At 36.9% G+C, this 18,811-nt stretch overlaps 1 protein-coding gene across 1 annotated transcript in view; it reads left to right on the top strand.

Moving 5' to 3' along the window:
• The window catches only part of PPP3CC (protein phosphatase 3 catalytic subunit gamma), a 104,021-nt gene that overhangs the window by 45,546 nt on the left and 39,664 nt on the right, over positions 1-18,811 (top strand). The window contains exon 4 of the mRNA XM_034661279.1: positions 10,689-10,800. Coding sequence (XP_034517170.1) covers positions 10,689-10,800 — 112 coding nt within the window. The remainder of the gene's footprint in view (positions 1-10,688; positions 10,801-18,811) is intronic.

Below are 18,811 nucleotides of genomic sequence, written 5' to 3'. Positions count from 1 at the left end.
TTTTTTGTTTGTTTTCTTTTTAAGATTCATGCTTTCAGGTCACCTGGGTGGCTCAGTCAGTTAAGTGTCCAACTCTTGATTTCTGCTCAGGTCATGGTCTCAGGGTCATGAGATGGCTCCGTGCTTAGTGGGAAGTCTGTTTGGGATTCTGTCTCTCCCTCTGCCCCTCTACCCCCTGTACCCCCCTGTGCTCACCCACTCTCTCTCTAAAATAAATAATAAATAAATCTTTAAAAGAAGATTTGTGCTTTCTATAGGAACTGACAGTCTATTAGAAAAGATGCACTCATGGGGCGCCTGGGTGGCGCAGTCGTTAAGCGTCTGCCTTCGGCTCAGGGCGTGATCCCAGCGTTCTGGGATCGAGCCCCACATCAGGCTCTTCTGCTGGGAGCCTGCTTCTTCCTCTCCCACTCCCCCTGCTTGTGTTCCCTCTCTCGCTGGCTGTCTCTGTCAAATAAATAAATAAAATCTTAAAAAAAAAAAAAAGATGCACTCATGAACAGATATTTCAGTATAGTACAAAAGTGTTGACTTAATTTTATGCAGTATTCTTCATATTAGGACCTAACATAGTGCCTGACACATAGGAGACATTCAAAATCAGTATTTGTTGGATGAATGGATGTTAATAAATCATATTTTGTGTTTGGCTTTATCTTGTTATTTGATGTTTGACTAACGTAAAGGGTTTTTCTGGAATAGCTGAAGAGATAAATGGATCACAACTAAGGTGACAATGCTAGGGACGCCTGGGTGGCTCAGCCGTTAAGCGTCTGCCTTCGGCTCAGGTCATGATCCCAGGGTGCTGGGATCAAGCCCCGCATCGAGCTCCTGCTTGGCGGGAAGCCTGCTTCTCCCTCTCGCCTTGCTTGTGTTCCCTCTCCTGCTGTCTCTGTCAAATAAATAAATAAAATCTTTAAAAAAAATAAAATATAAAATAAAGTGACTGTGCTATTTTATACAAATTTTAAACTAAACATCAGGTATATGTGTTAGTTGGAAGTTACTTACTTATAAACTACTAAGGTTATAAACTTCTGTAGGCAACAGCTTAGTCCAACATGGTACAAGTATATACTTCAGCAATTTTTTTTATCAGTGTCCTTGATAAGCATGAATATGTTTTTGTCAAATGGATAAAAATAGGTAATAGAGCCCTTATTACATTTTGTTGTTGTAAATAGTTCATTTTTGTAGAAAAATTAGGAAATGTAGAATCTAAGAAAACAAAAACTTTTTTTTTTTTAAAGATTTTATTTATTTATTTGACAGAGATAGAGACAGCCAGCGAGAGAGGGAACACAAGCAGGGGGAGTGGGAGAGGAAGAAGCAGGCTCAAAGCAGAGGAGCCTGATGTGGGGCTCGATCCCACAACGCGGGGATCACGCCCTGAGCCGAAGGCAGACGCTTAACCACTGTGCCACCCAGGCGCCCCAGAAAACAAAAACTTTTTAAGTCAGATATAATCAGTGTTAACATTTTGTATTTTCTTTTTTTTTTTTTTTAAAGTAATCTTTACACCCAATGTGGGGCTCGAACTCACAACCCCGAGACCAAGAGTTGCATGCTCCATTGACTGAGCTAGTCAGGTGCCCCAACATCTTGTATTTTCTTGCAGTCTTTTTTCTTCTTTTACATTTATATATATATATATATATATTTTAAGAAAATTGAAATCATTTTGTACATTTCCTTTTTGTAGTCTTCTTTTCCCTACTCAGCATTGTATTGAAAGCATTTTTCTCTGTTACTAAAATTTCTCCAGAAGTGTGGTTAATGGTAAAAATACCATAATTTACTTCACCATTCTCCTGCTGTTGGATAATTAGCTTTGTAGCAGGTATTGCTTGTTGTCCATCTCTTCTCTCCTTCTTCCTCACCATCAAAATCCCTATTTTATTGAGATAAAAGATTGGGGGTTCAGAGAGAACCTTTGATTTCAGGAAAGGAGGCCCCTTAACCCAGCCTCAGGAAATGAATTCTCATCGGTCTGAGCTAGTCATGTAAATTCATTCCGTCTTCAGTGATTGGCGTAGGGTAAACATGGGATTCTGCTTTGCCCAGTAATATGTAATGGGAACTCTGCTGGGTGTTTTTTGGTGTGAATGTACACACACACACACACACAGGCACTTGGGAACACTTTGTTTCCAGATGAAAAGACTCTTGCAAGGTGAAAGTTTTTGCGCCCCTATATCATGAACTATGTCATTTCACATGTGGGTGTGTGTACTGTAGCAGCCATTTTGTGACCATGAGGAGGCGCTAAGGATGAAAAGCAGGCCTGCTATGAATTACAGATCAAAGAGGGAGAGAGGACATGGTTTCTTGGTGACAATACTGAGCTGGTACACTACACCTGGACATCTTACCTCCAGACTTCTTGTTTCTTCATAAGATACTCAAATGTCTTTAGGGCTTAAGCAATATTTAATTGGATATTTATCACTTATACCGCAAGTGGTCGTTTTCTGTTTATTTCCATTCTGCATATTGCTGCAGTTAATATCTCTTTGAATACCTTTTTAATAGCATTTCTGGTATTTCCTTAGGTCAGATTCTTATACGTAAAAGAAGTGTATGAAAGAATATGAATATTTTAAAGACTTTTGATACATTTTGCCTGACTGTTTTTACAGAACCTTGTTTCACTTTATTTTCTTTCTATACTTAATAATTTCTCTTTCCTTGAGCCTCTATGAGAAAATCAAGGCACGATGATTCTTTTCATGCCCATAGCAAGAATTCGTCTTTCCTGAAACAATGTGGGTTTTGATTAGTACACTAGGGACTCCTCCGGAATGTCCCTGATAAAGCGTAATAGTAAAGTAGCACTTCTTCCTGAGCTTTTTGATGTTCCTCCTTCTTTTGTATGTATTATAAACTACTTGCTCTGAGGTAGGGGAAGCTAAATTTTAGTTTCTTTTGATTGATTTTACAATAAAAGAAAGGATTAAAGGGAGTATTTTCAGCATAGGATATGTTACACTAAATGTACAGGCATCACCAAAGAAAATGTTTTCAGATGTCTAGGTAATGTAAATGTTATCAGATGATCAGTTGTTGACATGTTGACAACTAATGAATGATTTTTGATATACAGAAAGGATTGTTGAAGTGGAGTACAAATTCTGTTCACACAGAAATAAAGAAGTGATTTTTGAATGTCTGAACAGATCTGATAATCATGAGCCTGTAACTGAATTGTACAAGGTAATTGTGTAATTGCATCCTGATAATATAAGGAAATAAAACTTGAGATTAGAGGCCAAGAAGTGTATCAACCAAATTACCCTGTAGTATGGATATGAATTGTGCTTTTATATGTCTCACTACTTCTAAAAGGTGAGTTGGTCTTTTCAGGAGTCAGAAACAAAGACCTAGATAAATCAAAAGATAGATCATGCTCTTGGCTGAGAAATGTAATAGAAAAAAAGAGAAAGTGCTTTCTAAGTTTGCATATGAATTTAATGTCTTTTTTTTTTAAGTATAGTTAACACAATGTTATATTAGTTTCAGGTGTACAACATAGTGATTCAAGAAGTTTATAAGTTATGCTATGCCCACCACAAGTGTAGCTACCAGACAACGCTATTAAAATACCATTGACTGCTCCCTACGTTGTATCTCTTATTTCTGTGACTTATTCATTCCACAACTAGACGCCTATACCTTCTACTCCCTTTCACCCATTTTTGTCATTCCTCCCACCCACCTCCCCTCTGGCAACAATCAGTTTGTTCTCTGTATTTATAGGTCTGATTCTGCTTTTTGTATGTTTGTTTATTTATTTGCTTTGTGTTGGATTCCACACATAAGTAAAATCATATGGTATTTGTTTTTCTCAGCCTGACTTACTTCATAAATTTAATGTAGAATTTACATTAGAATTTAATGTACTTTTTCTTTGGATTCTGTGCAAGTTGATACGTCAAAAACAAAAGTTAACCAAAAAAAAAAAAAAGAAAGAAAGAAAAAAAGTGATCCAAGTGTGTTTATATGTGTCTGCATACTTAAGTTTCATGTTTGTTTTGCAGTGTCTGTCTCGAAATGTACATATATTTTGATCCAACAGTTCCATTTTTGAGAAATACTGCAGATGTACACATAATTATGTACAAAGACATGAATGAATAGTTTGTCACAATACTTGAGAGGTCCTCCTGGTATTTAATGAGCTGGGTCCAGGGAAACATACATCATCCAATATGCAGGAAACTCCTAAACAACAAAGAATCATGCTTTTCAAATTGTCAGTAGTACTTCTGTTAAGAAACACTGTTAAATTCTGGGGGTGGAGATGAACAAGCAAAGCCAAGTCCTGTATTCTGTTTTCTATTGAAAGGGACAGCATCGTGTATTTGTTTATGCCTATGAAAATCACATCAGGGTAAGGGGCTAAAAGAGCGGCAAGGATAGCTAATTTAGATGGAGATTAGGGAATGCCTATTTGAGGAGGAGGTAACCTGTGAATAGAAACTTGAATGACCTGAGGGAATGAGCCATGCCTCCGTGGTGGGGGGTGAGGGAGGGCTGAGTACCTTTCAGCAGAGGACGTATCAAGTATAAAAGCTCTGAGGTTGTAGCAAGCCTAATGCAATCCACGAATAATAACAAGGCCAGTTTGGCTAGACAGAAAAATGAGTAAGGGGAAGTTGTAGGCGATGTATCAGAGAGATAGGCAGGGGTTAGATGATGTCAGGCTTTGCAAACCATAGTAAGGAGTTTGGGTTTTATTCTGAATGTAGAAAGCCATTGGCGATTGTTTGTTTTGAGCTAGGGAGTGACATATTCACATTTATGTTTTAAAACACTCTGGGGGCACCTGGGTGGCTCAGTTGGTTAAGCATCCAACTCTTGATTTTGGCTCAGGTCATGATCTCAGGGTTGTGAGATGGAGCTGAGCCCATGTCAGGGTCCTGTGGGGCTTGGAGCCTGCTTAAGATTCTCTCTCTCCCTCTACCCATCCCCCTCCCTCTCTAAAACAAAACAGTTACTCTGGCTGTTATGGTAAACTGAATGCAAGCTTAAGAGTGGGTACAGGGGGGCGCCTGGGTGGCACAGCGGTTAAGCGTCTGCCTTCGGCTCAGGGCGTGATCCCGGCGTTATGGGATCGAGCCCCCACATCAGGCTCCTCCGCTATGAGCCTGCTTCTTCCTCTCCCACTCCCCCTGCTGTGTTCCCTCTCTCGCTGGCTGTCTCTCTCTGTCAAATAAATAAATAAATAAATCTTTAAAAAAAAAAAAAAAAAGAGGGGGTACAGGGAGGCCAGTTAGGAATCTAAACCAGTAAGCATGGGCAAGAAATGTTGGTGACTTAGATTAGGATTATTGAGAAGCACCTGGATTTAGAATTTTAAAGTCTTTCTTTTTTGGGAGTGGGCAAATCTCAGTTGAATTAATCAAGCTCTTCAGGTCATGACACATTTATACTAGTCATTGCAAAGTCCCTCTCTGTTTTTTCTTATCTGTGAACTCTGTTTTTTTTCTCCCTCTTGCCATTATATGTGTTTCTGTTATGCTTAGTATATATCTCAGAATACATATAATACATTACATTAATTTTTTAATATATAAGGTTTGGTGGATATAAAGTATTTTAAATTTTATATAAGTATTATGGTGCTATTCAGTGGTCCTCAAACTTTAGCACGCATCATAATTTCCTGGAGCAGTTGCTCAAAAACGGATTGCTGGGCCCTACCCCAGAATTTCTGATTCACTAGATCTGAGATAGGGTCCGAAAATCTCTGTTTCTAACAACTTGCCCTGTGATGCCAATGTATCGCACTTGAGATGAATGTGACCATACTGAGAACCACTGCTGTAGCTTTGTTTCTGTTGATTTGGATGTTTTCACTTATCATGATGTTTTTAAGATCCATCTAGGTTGCTGTCTCTCGGTCATTGCTTTCTGCCTGCTGTATAGTATTCCATAGTATACACCTATGACATTTTAGTTTGTTATTCTCAATGTTGAACACCAAGGTTGCCTGCAGTTTCTTTCTGCAGTGAATGTTGCTGTAATAAATATTCTTTTTTTTTTTTTTAATTTATTTGACAGAGAGAGAGACAGCCAGCGAGAGAGGGAACACAAGCAGGGGGAGTGGGAGAGGAAGAAGCAGGCTCCCAGCGGAGGAGCCTGATGTGGGGGCTCGATCCCAGAACGCTGGGATCACGCCCTGAGCCGAAGGCAGATGCTTAACAACCAAGCTACCCAGGCGCCCCTGTGATAAATATTCTTATATAAATCCACCGATGTTCTCATGTTTTAGTTTCTCTGTGGTTTATGAACAAGAGTGGAATTGCCAGGGAAAAGGGTATATACCTTCATACTTGAGCTGACAATCACAGGTTCCTCTTCAGAATAGCTGTACCAATCTATATGCCTGCCTGTAGCACCTAAGAGTTCATATTTCCTTACAGCCCTCTCTCCAGAATTTGGTTTTATCTCATTTTCTAATATTTACCAAAATGATGGGCCTAAAATAGTATGTTATTGTTTCAATTAGTATTTCTCCAATTACTAATGAAATTGAGCATCACCTCACATTCCACTCTTACAATCACTGTTAGGAGTTTCTTGTGTGACCTTTAAGATATAGATTAAGCTTTTACAAGCATATTTCCATATCTGTTTTTAAAAAATAAATGTACTTATCAGTGCGTATTGCCCTTTAAGTGCTGCTTTATCTGGGTCCTGCAGATTTTGATATGTATGGTTTTTATTATCATTTTATATTTTAAGAATTCTCTTTAACCCTAGGACAATAAAGTAGTATGTTTTTTGTTTCCAGTCATGCAGGATTTTTTTTTTTTTTTGTAGTTAGTATTTGGTTACTGATTCTAATTAATGTAATTTAACTAGAGAACATAACCTGAATAATGTTCATTCTTCGGAATTTTTTGAGACTCCATTTATGATGAGATACCTAGTAGATTTTTGTGACTTTTTTTTTTAATGTAATCTCTATACCCAACATGGGGCTTGAACTCACAACCCTAATAAGATCAAGCGTTGCATGTTCTACCAACTGAGCCAGCCGGGCGCCCCTTTGTGGCCATCTTGTATATACTTGAAAATAGTGCATTCTTTGTTCCCTGTAACTTTCATTATTTTTGTCTGCTTGAACTAGGAGTTACTTTTGAGTGTGTCAAAATTGCCAACTACAGTTATTGATTATCTGATTCTTACCATAGTACTGTTAATTGTTGCTTGTATTTTGAGACTGTGTGAGATATGTATGTTTCATGATTAGTATATATGATCAACCATTATTTGCAGATTCTATATTTGCATATATGCCTTACTGCTAAAATTTATTTGTAGTCCCAAAATCAATACACATAGTGATTCTGGGGCCCTCTGCCCTCTCAGCAGGAGCTAGGAAATATATATAAGCATACTAACCTGCACGTATACCCACATTTTTAATTGTTTCTATATCTATCTGTATATACCCTAAAAAGAATAAGTTTTTATTGCAGTCCAACATCACAAGATTCAGTCTAGTCTTCCTCCTTTCCCACTCCCATTGTCTACAATATAGTCATTTGTCTGTTCAGTCCTAGTATACCCATAGAATAGGTATATAACAGCCAATTGATACAGTGAAAACAGATTTACTAACTAGAGATACAGTGTGTACATTTCTCTATGTCTTTAGCCTTGTAGTGTGCAGTTGAAATGCTGTTTTCCAAAGTTACTTGGGTTAGTTCTTTTTTTCCCATATCCTTTTTTGTTGCTTTGTTATCTATTTATAATACAGTTAGGTTTGTTACTGTTTGTATTCTATTTGGGGTTTCTTTCACATGCTGGTTGATTTAATTATTTATTTTGGGGGGCATATGTAAAACATTGTTGTTGTTCTAGAAGTCAAAGCTATCCAAAAGTTTATCCTTTGAGAAGTATTGCTCCCTCCTCAACCCTCTTAAACTGTCCCCAGTGCCCCTTTCTTTCCACCCCTTTGCTTTGTGCCCATTGTACAGCTTAGTTTCTGATTTATCTGTCCTGCATTTCTTCTCCAGGAAGGAGTAAATACATGTGTATTTCTTGTATCCCTTCTTTATTACAGAAACAGTAGCATATTCTTTTTTACTTTGCTTTTTTCACTTTACAGTATATATTAGAAATTGTTCCAGATCAGTTTATAGAGACTTTCTCTCTGGTTTGGGTGTTTTTTTTTTTTTTTTCCATAGCTTGATAGTACTTTATTGTGTGAGTGTGTCATAATTTGCTCAGCCTTGTATCCTATGTGTGGTCATGTAGATTGTTTCCAAAATTTTGCTATTACAGACAATACTGCAACTTTGTGCATATGTGTTTTCTTATTTTTGGAGATGTATCTTTAGGGTAGGTCAAAAGTTAATTTGTCAGTTTTTGACAAATTTTTTTACTGTACAAGTTATTTTTATTTGTATATAGTCAATGTATCCATCTTTTTTAAAAAAAATTTATTTGAGGGAGAGGGAGCACAAGTGGAAGGAGGGGCAGAGGGAGAGGGACAGTGGGGAGCAGACTCCCCACTGAGCAGGGAGCCCAACTTGGGGCTTGATTCCCGGACCCTGAGATCATGAACTGAACCAAAGGCAAATGCTGAACCGACTGAGACACCCAGCTGCCCCTCCATCTTTTTTTTTTTTTTTTTTGCCCCTGAATTTTTTTTGTCATTAGTTAAGATAAAGTTTTTCCCTACACTAAGGATAAAGAACTTACCACTTTCTCTTTTATTTATTTATTTTTTAAGATTTTATTTATTTGAGGGAGAGAGAGAGAGAGAATGAGTGGTGGGGAGGGACAGAGAGAGAGAGAGAGAGAGAGAAGCAGACTCCCTGCTGAGCAGGAAGCCTGATGCGGAGCTCAGTCCCAGGACCTGGAGATCATGATCTGAGTCGAAGGCAGATGCACTTAACCAGCTGAGCCACCCAGGCACCCCTCACTATTTTTTTCTTAGAGAACTTACATGGTTTCATTTTGATACAGTTAGCTCTCGTTCATTTGTCATTTTTTATGTATTATGTGAGTTATGGATCTAATTTTTTTGAAATGACACCACTTGTCCTAGAGACATTTATTAAGCAGTCCATCATTAGGGGCATCCAGTGGCTCAGTCAGTTAAGCAATCTGACTTCAGCTCTGGTCATGATATCAGGGTCATGGGATTGTGAGATCAAGCCCCGTGTGGAGCTCCACATTGGGCTCCCTGCTCAACGGGGAGTCTGCTTGTCCCTCTACCCCTTCCCCTGATTGTGTGCATGTGTGCACTCTTTCAAATAAATAAATAGTCTTAAAAAAAAAAAAAAAGGAAGTCCATTGTTACGCCTAGTGATTTAGGATGCTACCTTTATTATATACCAAAATTCTGTATGTAATTGAATTAATCTCTGGATTATTTTATTCCACTGATATATTTATCTATATATGTGCCAGTACCACTGTTTTAATTATAGAAGCTTTATAGTATCTTTTAATGCCTAGTAGGGCTAGTTCCCGCCTCCCCATATAGTTCTCTTTCTTCATTGTTTTTTTCTTGGCGGTTTCCTGGCTGTTCTTGCATGTTTATTTTTCCATAGAAATTTTAGTATCAACTTGTCTAACTCCATAAAATAGCTTGTTGGTATTTTTATTGGAATTGCAATGATTTTATAAATTAGGAAGAACTAATGATGAATCATTCTATCCAAGAACAACAAGGAGTGTTTTTCCATTTGTTCTTGACTACTTTTGTGTCTCTCAGGAGTGTTTTAAAGTTTTCTTGATATTAATTCTAAACATTCCTTACTAAATTTATTCTTATATGCTTAATCTTCTTTGCTGCTATTGTAAATGGAATTTTCTCTGCCATGTGTCTTATTTATTATTTGTGTATATGAAGGCTATTGATTTTGTATATTAATTTTATATCCTGCCATATTACTGAATTCTTTTATTATTTGAGTTAGTTTTGTCATTGTTTTTTTTCTAGGGTTTTTCAGATATATTATCATTATATCATCTTCAGATAGAGTTTTATTTTTTTCTTTACCCATTCTTTTTTTTTTTTTTTTAAAGATTTTATTTATTTATTTGACAGAGATAGAGACAGCCAGCGAAGAGAGGGAACACAAGCAGGGGGAGTGGGAGAGCAAGGAACAGGCTCATAGCGGAGGAGCCTGATGTGGGGCTCGATCCCATAACACCGGGATCACGCCCTGAGCCGAAGGCAGACGCTTAACCGCTGTGCCACCCAGGCGCCCCTCTTTACCCATTCTTAAACCTCTAATTAATTTCTCATGTCTAATTCAATTAGCTAATACCTCTGGTACACTGTTGAATAGTAGCAGAAATAGTGAATATCCTTGCCTCGTTCCTTATTTTAGCAAAAATGTCTCTGGTGTTTCTTAATTAAATAAAGTACAGATTGTAGGACCAAGGGGTGTGTATGTGTATATGTGGGTGGCTTTGTCACAGAGTTCTAGATATTTGGATAAAACAGGAATAGAAATTAAGGAGAGTATGTATGAAGCTTACTGTCTGTCACATTCTAGGGCAACAGCATGTCACATTCAAAAGCTGGAAGTTTTCATGTTTCAATTTGGGAATAGCAGTGGGGGATATTCCATTATAGCAAGTCATTTGAATTCTTATAAATTGTCTTTATGTGTTATCATGGTCACATATAAAAATTTATCCTTATATTTGTCTTACAGTGTGTGCTGTTTTTATGGAGTTTAAAGATTAATCATCCCAAAACAGTGTTTCTGCTTCGAGGAAATCATGAATGCAGGCATCTTACAGAATACTTCACCTTCAAACAGGAATGTAAGTATAATCACTTTTCCAGAACTTTTTTTTTTTTTTTTTTAAAGTAAACTCTACCCCTAACGTGGGGCTTGAACTCACAGCTCTGAGATCAAGAGTCACATGCTCTACTGACTGAGCCAGCCAGGTACTTCCATAACTTTTTTAGTTACCCTGTTGTCAGTCCCAAAATGAATCAAACATATACAGAGAAGAAACTAATGGAACTCAAATGCTTCTTCCTGTTGTTCATTTTCTGGTAAGAACCAAGATTCTAACTTTTAAGATGTTTATTTTGAAAATAACTTTTGTGGTTTCCCCCAGTATATATTAAAGTAATACATTTGGGGTATTTAGAAAACATAGAAAAGTCCAAAGAAGACAAAAGTTGTTCATAGTCACACCACTTAAAAATAATAACTACTACCCCACTATTTGAGAGGTAGTCTTCTTTTCTGTATATATAAAAGCCTATTATGAAATAGTTCAAATGCATATGTATCTGTACATATTTTCAAAATAAAATTGGGCTGTTATATGCACTGCTTAATAAATTGCTCTTTTCACTTTATGTAATAAAATTTTTCTGTACCATTAAATATTTTTGAACATTATTTAAAAATGTTATTTTAATATTTTTAAAGTATCCTATCTTATGAATGCACTATCATGTAGCCAATTTAGTAATAACTGTATGACATTTCTGTTGTTTCTAACTATAAATAATACTGTAATAGTAAAAAGGCTTATTTTTAAAGGTAGAATTTTTGAAAGTCAGAATGTTCCTAGCTGTTTGAAAAACAAACAAACCTCACAGATTTCTTTGACCAGAATCTAGGTACTCACAATTGGCTCTTACCTAACATTCAATGTGTTGATAATGTATTGGGCTTGTTTGAGAGAACTTACTCCCGGGCATTTGCACTGAGTGTTTCCCAGATAGCTATCTGTTTATAAGATCTACATCCTTACTTCATTCATGTCATCTGAGAGACTTTCTTCCCTGGTTGCTTTTTCTGAATTAAATATCTCATCATTTTACTCTCATACCCTGATTTTTTTTAAAAATAGTATTTTTTAAAAAATAGTATATCAACACCTGAAACTTTTATATATTTTTATATAAAATTTATATTTTAAAAATACATTTGTTTATTATTTTTCTCTCCTACCATAATTTAAGTTCCGTGACAGCAGGGATATGTTTCATCCACTATTGTTTTTCCAAAACAGCATCTAATAACTCATAGGCGATGCTTAAAAATATTGGTTGAATTAATTTGTTGAATGAATGATCATCTAGGATTTGTAGTTTGGCACAGATTCTCAGAAGGCAAAGGGCGTGAACATTTTAAAGACTTTGGATACATACTCTAACTAGCCCTCTAAAAAGATTATGTATCAATTCATACTTTAAGGAATTTTTGTATTTTTAAATAAAGTGAAAGGAAAATAGTGAAATAAAACCCACAAAATTTTAACATTTTTGATTTCTAAAATGCTTGCATATTCTTTATAAAATAAGGAAGTTGAACTAAATTCTAGGGTATTGGTGGGGCACCTGGGTGGCTCAGTCGGTTAAGCATCTGCTTTTGGCTCAGGTCATGATCCCGGGGTCTGCCTCAGGCTCTTCTGCTCAGTGGGGAGCCTGCTTCTCCTTCTCCCTCTGCTGCTCCCTATACTTGTGCCTTCTCTCATTCTCTGTCCTGCTGTCTATCAAATAAATAAATAAAATCTTAAAAAAATAAGTAAGTAAATAAGTTCTTGGGTATTGTCTGGCTCTAAAATCTACCTCTTTCCCCAAATAATACTGAATATATATAAATGCTTTAATGGTGTGTAATTGATGGTTTGATGATGGATTTTCCTTTGTGTCCTATTCAGATTTCTCTTCAGCTTATTATCTTGGAAGAATATATCATAAAATATTTAAAGTTTTATTCCCAAAAGAATATTCAAAGTTGAAAAAAACAATTTTTAAATTTGTTTTCCGAGGCTCAAGAGTTTATCAGTCCTTCTCCCCACAATCCCTTTACTTATAGGCAGATTACAACTTGATAGTGTTCCATATGCTCATAGTAACTCTTGTTATTGTAGCTTCCTACACTGGAGTTGGCATTTGTAATAACAGTCTTTCTCTTAGTAGATCCTGAAAGGAAAGGTGGTTCTCATTACAAAAAATTTTAGAGTATGACCACTTAAAAAAATTCTTCTGGTGCACCTGGGTGGCACAGCGGTTGAGTGTCTGCCTTCGGCTCGGGGCATGATCCCGGCCTTGTGCGATCGAGCCCCACATCAGGCTCCTCCGCTATGAGCCTGCTTCTTCCTCTCCCACTCCCGCTGCTTGTGTTCCCTCTCTTGCTGGCTGTCTCTATTTCTGTCAAATAAATAAATAAAATCCTTAAAAAAAAAAATTCTTCTAACAGAACAGTCAGCTACAAGTGGGCAAGATACAGATCATTGCAGCCCTTGGGTCTTAGAATAAACTGTTTATTCTAAGTAGGTAACACCCAGGAAATTAAAAAAAAATCAGATCTGTTGGGGAGTGTTTAAACTGGTATAAGATATCTGAAGAGCAATTTTGGAATGTCTGTAAAATTTTTGACCCAGCATTTTGGCTTTTAGGAGTTTTCATGCAGATTATTTACATTTTTTAATGCCATATAACAGATCACCACAAATTTAGCTGTTTGAAACAATACATTTATTATCTCACAGTTATTATAGGTCTGAAGTCCAGGCAGAGTGTGGCTAAATTCTCTGCTCAGGTTGTCCCTGAGCTGAAATCCAGGTGTCACCAAGGCTGCAGTTCTCATCTGGAGCTTGGGGTCTTTTCTAAGCCTACCAGTTATTGCCAGCCCTTGTGACCGTAGGGTTAATAATGTTCATTGTTGTCCTGCTACCTGTTGGGTAGGGACTACCCTCAGCTTCCATAGATTGCTTGCAGTTCCTTGCCACGTGGCGTGGCCCCGTAGGCAGTTCACAGTATTTCGATGTTTGCTTTCTTCCAGGCAGGTCACATGTACCTCTCTGCCTTCCTCTTCTGTGATCAGCCAGCTGGGGAATATCCGTTGCTTTTCAAAGGCTCACCTGATTAGGTTGGGCCCACCCAGAAGAATCTCCCTTTTGCCCTAACGATATGTAATCATGGCAGTCTCAACATATTCACAAATTCCACCCACTGAAAGAGGGCGTAGATTATACAATGCTGTAGGTCATTGCTGATCACTTTAGAATTCTGCTTACCATACTGTATACTTGCAAAAAGACAATAGAATATGGATGTATAAGGATGTATGATAACAATTATGGTGTTAATTGTAATAGCAGAAAAAGAAAACAAAGAAAAAAGATAATTTAAGTATCAAAAAATATCAAAAATAATTTAAATAATACATTTTAAAAATGTATTAATACATTTTCAAAAATGGAATACTAGGCAGCTGTTGAAAGATCAAGGTGGGCCTTGATGTACTGATATGGAGAGATGTTCAAATACTTTGTTAGGTGAAAGAAGCCATTTGCAGAACATGTATAATGTTATCTCCTTTGTAAATTAAAAATATATAGTGTGCAGAAAATTGAAAACAGTAATTACCTGTGGGGAGTTGGGTCAGCAGGACTTGTGCTTTTTTTTTTTTTTTTAAGATTTTATTTATCTATTTGACAGAGATAGAGACAGCCAGTGAAAGAGGGAACACAAGCAGGGGGAGTGGGAGAGGAAGAAGCAGGCTCCTAGTGGAGGAGCCTGATGTGGGGCTTGATCCCATAACGCCGGGATCGCACCCTGAGCCAGAGGCAGACGCTTAACCACTGTGCCACCCAGGCGCCCCTGGACTTGTGCTTTTAATTTTATATCTTCTTGTGGTACTGTTGGAGTTATCTTTTTTTTTTTTTTTAAAGATTTTTATTTATTTATTTGAGAGAGAGAGAGACAGCCAGCGAGAGAGGAACACAAGCAGGGGGAGTGGGAGAGGAAGAAGCAGGCTCCTAGCGGAGGAGCCTGATGTGGGGCTCGATCCCATAATGCCGGGATCACGCCCTGAGCCGAAGGCAGACACTTAACCTTTGTGCCACCCAGGCGCCCCTCAGAGTTCCTTTTTTGACTAGTATAAATTGGTTCAGACTGTTTTTAGAAGATGGAACAGTAGGTTCAGGGAAACATTTTAAGTGTTTCATTTTGCACAGAATTTCTTACCTTAGGTTTTTATTTGCTTTTCACATGCTTTAATTAGTCAAACCAAGTTTCTTTCTTTTTCTTTTATTTTCAGAGATACTCCTGTTTCATTCTAATGCTGCATCTGAAATATGAATAAATCTTGGAACAAGCACAAAATACAATTTCACATTTTATTCTTACGAGCAAAGAGTATGTGTGCTCCTTTGCATGGATGTTTTCACTGATAAGCTGATCTCTCTTAAAGGGCCACCGTGGCTTTTAGAATCAGCACCTTAAAATTATGCTAAGTGATGCTTAGTTCCAGATTGTGCAGCTGCAGTCTTGTGACTATTTCTGAGGGTGGCAGGTGGAGGTTGTTCTTTTTTTACATAAATTCTTAAATTGCTTTACATTACAGTTTTTTTTAATATTCCTTTCAAACCCAGAGATAATTTGAAAGGCAAAGAAAAATAGAATGTTAACTTTTGATATATCATTTATCTTTGCAAAAACATTGCTTTATTGTCGGATACTTGGAAAGTAAACCTAGTGCTTTCATGATTCCATTCCATAGCTCTGGGTCCAAATTTCAAAAGTAAATTAATTGTTGTTTCCATGAGCCATTTTTTGATGTTTAATTAAATAGCTTCCTGACAGGTTCTGGAAACTCCTGTAATTTTGCTAATGAAAACAATATTGTTATGACAGGTTTATTTTTAAAAAATAAATATTGCTTGTTGTATCAATGCTTACAGTATTGTTTGTAGTACTAAGAGATTTGTGTGGTTAGATTGTGGTATATCCATAAAGTAAACTACTGTGTAGACATAAAAAATTAATTACAAAGCTCTTCATACAAAGATGTGGCCTGATCTCCAAAATATGTTAAGTACAAAAGGCAAGTGTTGTAAAACAGTACATATATGCTACCATTTATGTAAAAAACAAAAGGATGTTTTGAAAAGAGAATAAATGTACATATCTGCATGTGTATGCATCTTTGGGAAGACCCCCAGAAAACTAGTAATACTGGTTGCCTGGGGGGGTGGGTGGGTGGGAGGAGTACGGGCTTGTAGACCTGTATAACCTTTTATAGCTTTTGTTTTGAACCATGTTAATGTAACTTTTTTTTAAATAATGAAAGCAAATGTAAATGAAGATAAGTATATAATCAGTGGCTAGATCAGGTCATGATTTCTTGCAAATAGTGCTGACTCTCAAAGTTACCTTTAAAGAATATCGTTGAAATTTTGTTTTGTTAATGTTGCATTATTGATACTGGTTAGGACTTATATCATCAGTGTGATCCTGTGATTGAGGTTCATTCTCCTTTGTTATGGAAATGATTGTTTTATGGGATGAAACTTAAGATTTGTCATGAAAATAAAAAATTAGCTGAGTCAGCTAATTTAACCTTTGGTAATTTGTATATTTGGCTATTTAGATTCTCCTATTAAACATTTAATTTGAAATACTGATTGCGAAGAGAATTGCATGGTATTAAGAGCATAAACAGGTTCCATTTCCAGTCCCACCACTTACTAACTTGTGACTTTGGGCAAGTAGGCCCAATTTCTTCAGCTTTTTAATGAAGATAGTAATGGTACTTGTTTCATAGGGTTTCTGTGAAGATAAAATAAGGTGATTTCATTAGTTAACACTTACATAGTCCCTGCCGTGTGCATTATTCAAAGCATTTTACATATATGAATTCATTTGATCTTCACAGCAACCTTGTAATACAGGTATGTATTGTTATTATGCCCATTTTATAGACGACGAAATCAAAGAACAGGGAGCTAAGTAATTTGTGCTGAGTATCACAGCTAGTAAGCCAAGCTTCAGATCCAGGCAGTCAGGTTCCGGACTCCACTCTCTTGACCACCATGCTGTGGGGAACACTTAACTCACTGATGGCACAGATACATTGTGAGCCTTCAACAAATTTCAATAATAAAGGTAATATAAGAATAAATATTACTATACAAAGTTATATAATTCATCAGAGAAAACACAGGTAAACTAAGAAGAATATAGATATCTTCAGTCTAACCCCTCAGATAATAAATATGTTGGTATTTTTATACCTATTCATATACTTTAAGAATATAACATTTTGTAAACTATTTTGGTCATGTGTTAATATAACATTAACTTCTTTTTGCTTAATTTGATTCATAACCTCCTGGTTCTTAAAAATATCTTATGAATTTTTAAATTTTAATTCCAGTAAACATGTAGTGTTATATTAGTTTCAGATGTACAGTATAGTGATTCAGCAGTTCTGTACGTTACTCAGTGCTCATCGTGATAAGTGTGCTCTTAATCCCCTTCACCTATCTCACCCATCCCCCACTCACCTCTCCTCTGGTAACCATCAGTTTGTTCTCTATAGTTAAGAGTCTGTTTCTTGGTTTCTCTCTTTTTTTTAAATGCTTTAAAAAGATTTTATTTTTTTCAGTTTGAGAGAAAGAGAGAGTGAGCACAAGCGGGGGAGAGGGGCCCAGGGAGAGGGAAAACCAGGCACCCCACTGAACAGGGAGCCCGACATAGGGCTCAATTCCAGAACCTTGGGATCATGACCTGAGCTGAAGCTTACCAACTGAGCCACCCAGGCTCCCCTCTCTTTTTTTTCTTTGTTTTGTTTCTTAAATTCCACATGAATGAAATCATATGGTATTTCTCTCTCTTTAGCTGACTTACTTTGTTTAGCATTATATTCTAGCTCCATCCATGTCATTGCAAACGACAAGATTTCATTATTTTTGTGGTTAAATAATATTCCATTGTACATATACATGTAACATTTTCTTTATTCATGTATCAGTGGACATTTGGGCTGCTTCCATAGTTTGGCTATTGTAAATAATGCTGCAATAAACATAGGGGTGCAGATATCCCTTCAAATTAGTGTTTTTGTATTCTTTGGGTAAATAAATAATCAGTAGTGTGATTACCTGACTAGGGTAGTTCTATTTTTAATTTGTTGAGGAACCTGCATACTGTTTCCCACAGTGGCTGCACCAGTTTGCATTCTCACTAGCAGTGCAGAAGGATTCCTTTTTCTGCACATCCTTGCTAACACTTATTTTCTGTGTAACCTCCTGTTTTAATGTACAAAATGGGGTTAAGACACTGTATTGCTTGCCATCTTTCTGCAGGCTTGGTATCCTTTTGGAAGTAGGCTAAGGAATTCTTTTGAGCCATTCATAGACATTTCTCCAAAGAAGACATCCAGATGACCAACAACGCATGAAAATGCTCAACACCACTCATCATCAGGGAAATGCAAATCAAAACCACAGTGAGCTATCACCTCATACTAGTCAAGAGTGGCTAGTATCAAAAAGACAAGAAATAACAAGTTGCCAAAGATAGGGAGAAAAGGGAACCCTTGCTTATTGTTGGGAATGTAAGTTCCTGAAGCCATTATGGAAAACAGTATGGAGTTTCCTTAAAAAATTAAAAATAGAAAAAAAATAAAAATAGAAGTATCATATGATCCAATAATTCTATCACTCAGCTATTCACGCAAAGAAAATGAAAACAGTAATTTGAAAGATATATGCACCCTTATGTTTATTGTAACATTATTTACAGTAGCCAAGATATGGAAGCAACCTTGTATCCTCTGATAGGTGAATAAAGATGTGGTATGTACACACACACACACACACACACACACGCAGCAATATTTTTTCTTTTTTTTTTTAAGATTTTATTTATTTGAGAGAGAGAGAATGATAGAAAGCAGGAGCAGAGGGAGAAGCAGACCCCCTGCCGAGCAGGGAGCTTGATGGCCGGTCTGGGATCATGACCTGAGCCGAAATCAAGAGTTGGCCACTTAACCGACTGAGCCACCTAGGTGCCCCC

This window comes from Ailuropoda melanoleuca, chromosome 5, assembly GCF_002007445.2.
Source record: "Ailuropoda melanoleuca isolate Jingjing chromosome 5, ASM200744v2, whole genome shotgun sequence".
Lineage (NCBI taxonomy): Eukaryota > Metazoa > Chordata > Mammalia > Carnivora > Ursidae > Ailuropoda > Ailuropoda melanoleuca.
The sequence above is the reverse complement of the archived record's forward strand: the minus strand, read 5'-3'. Positions and strand labels throughout refer to the sequence as shown.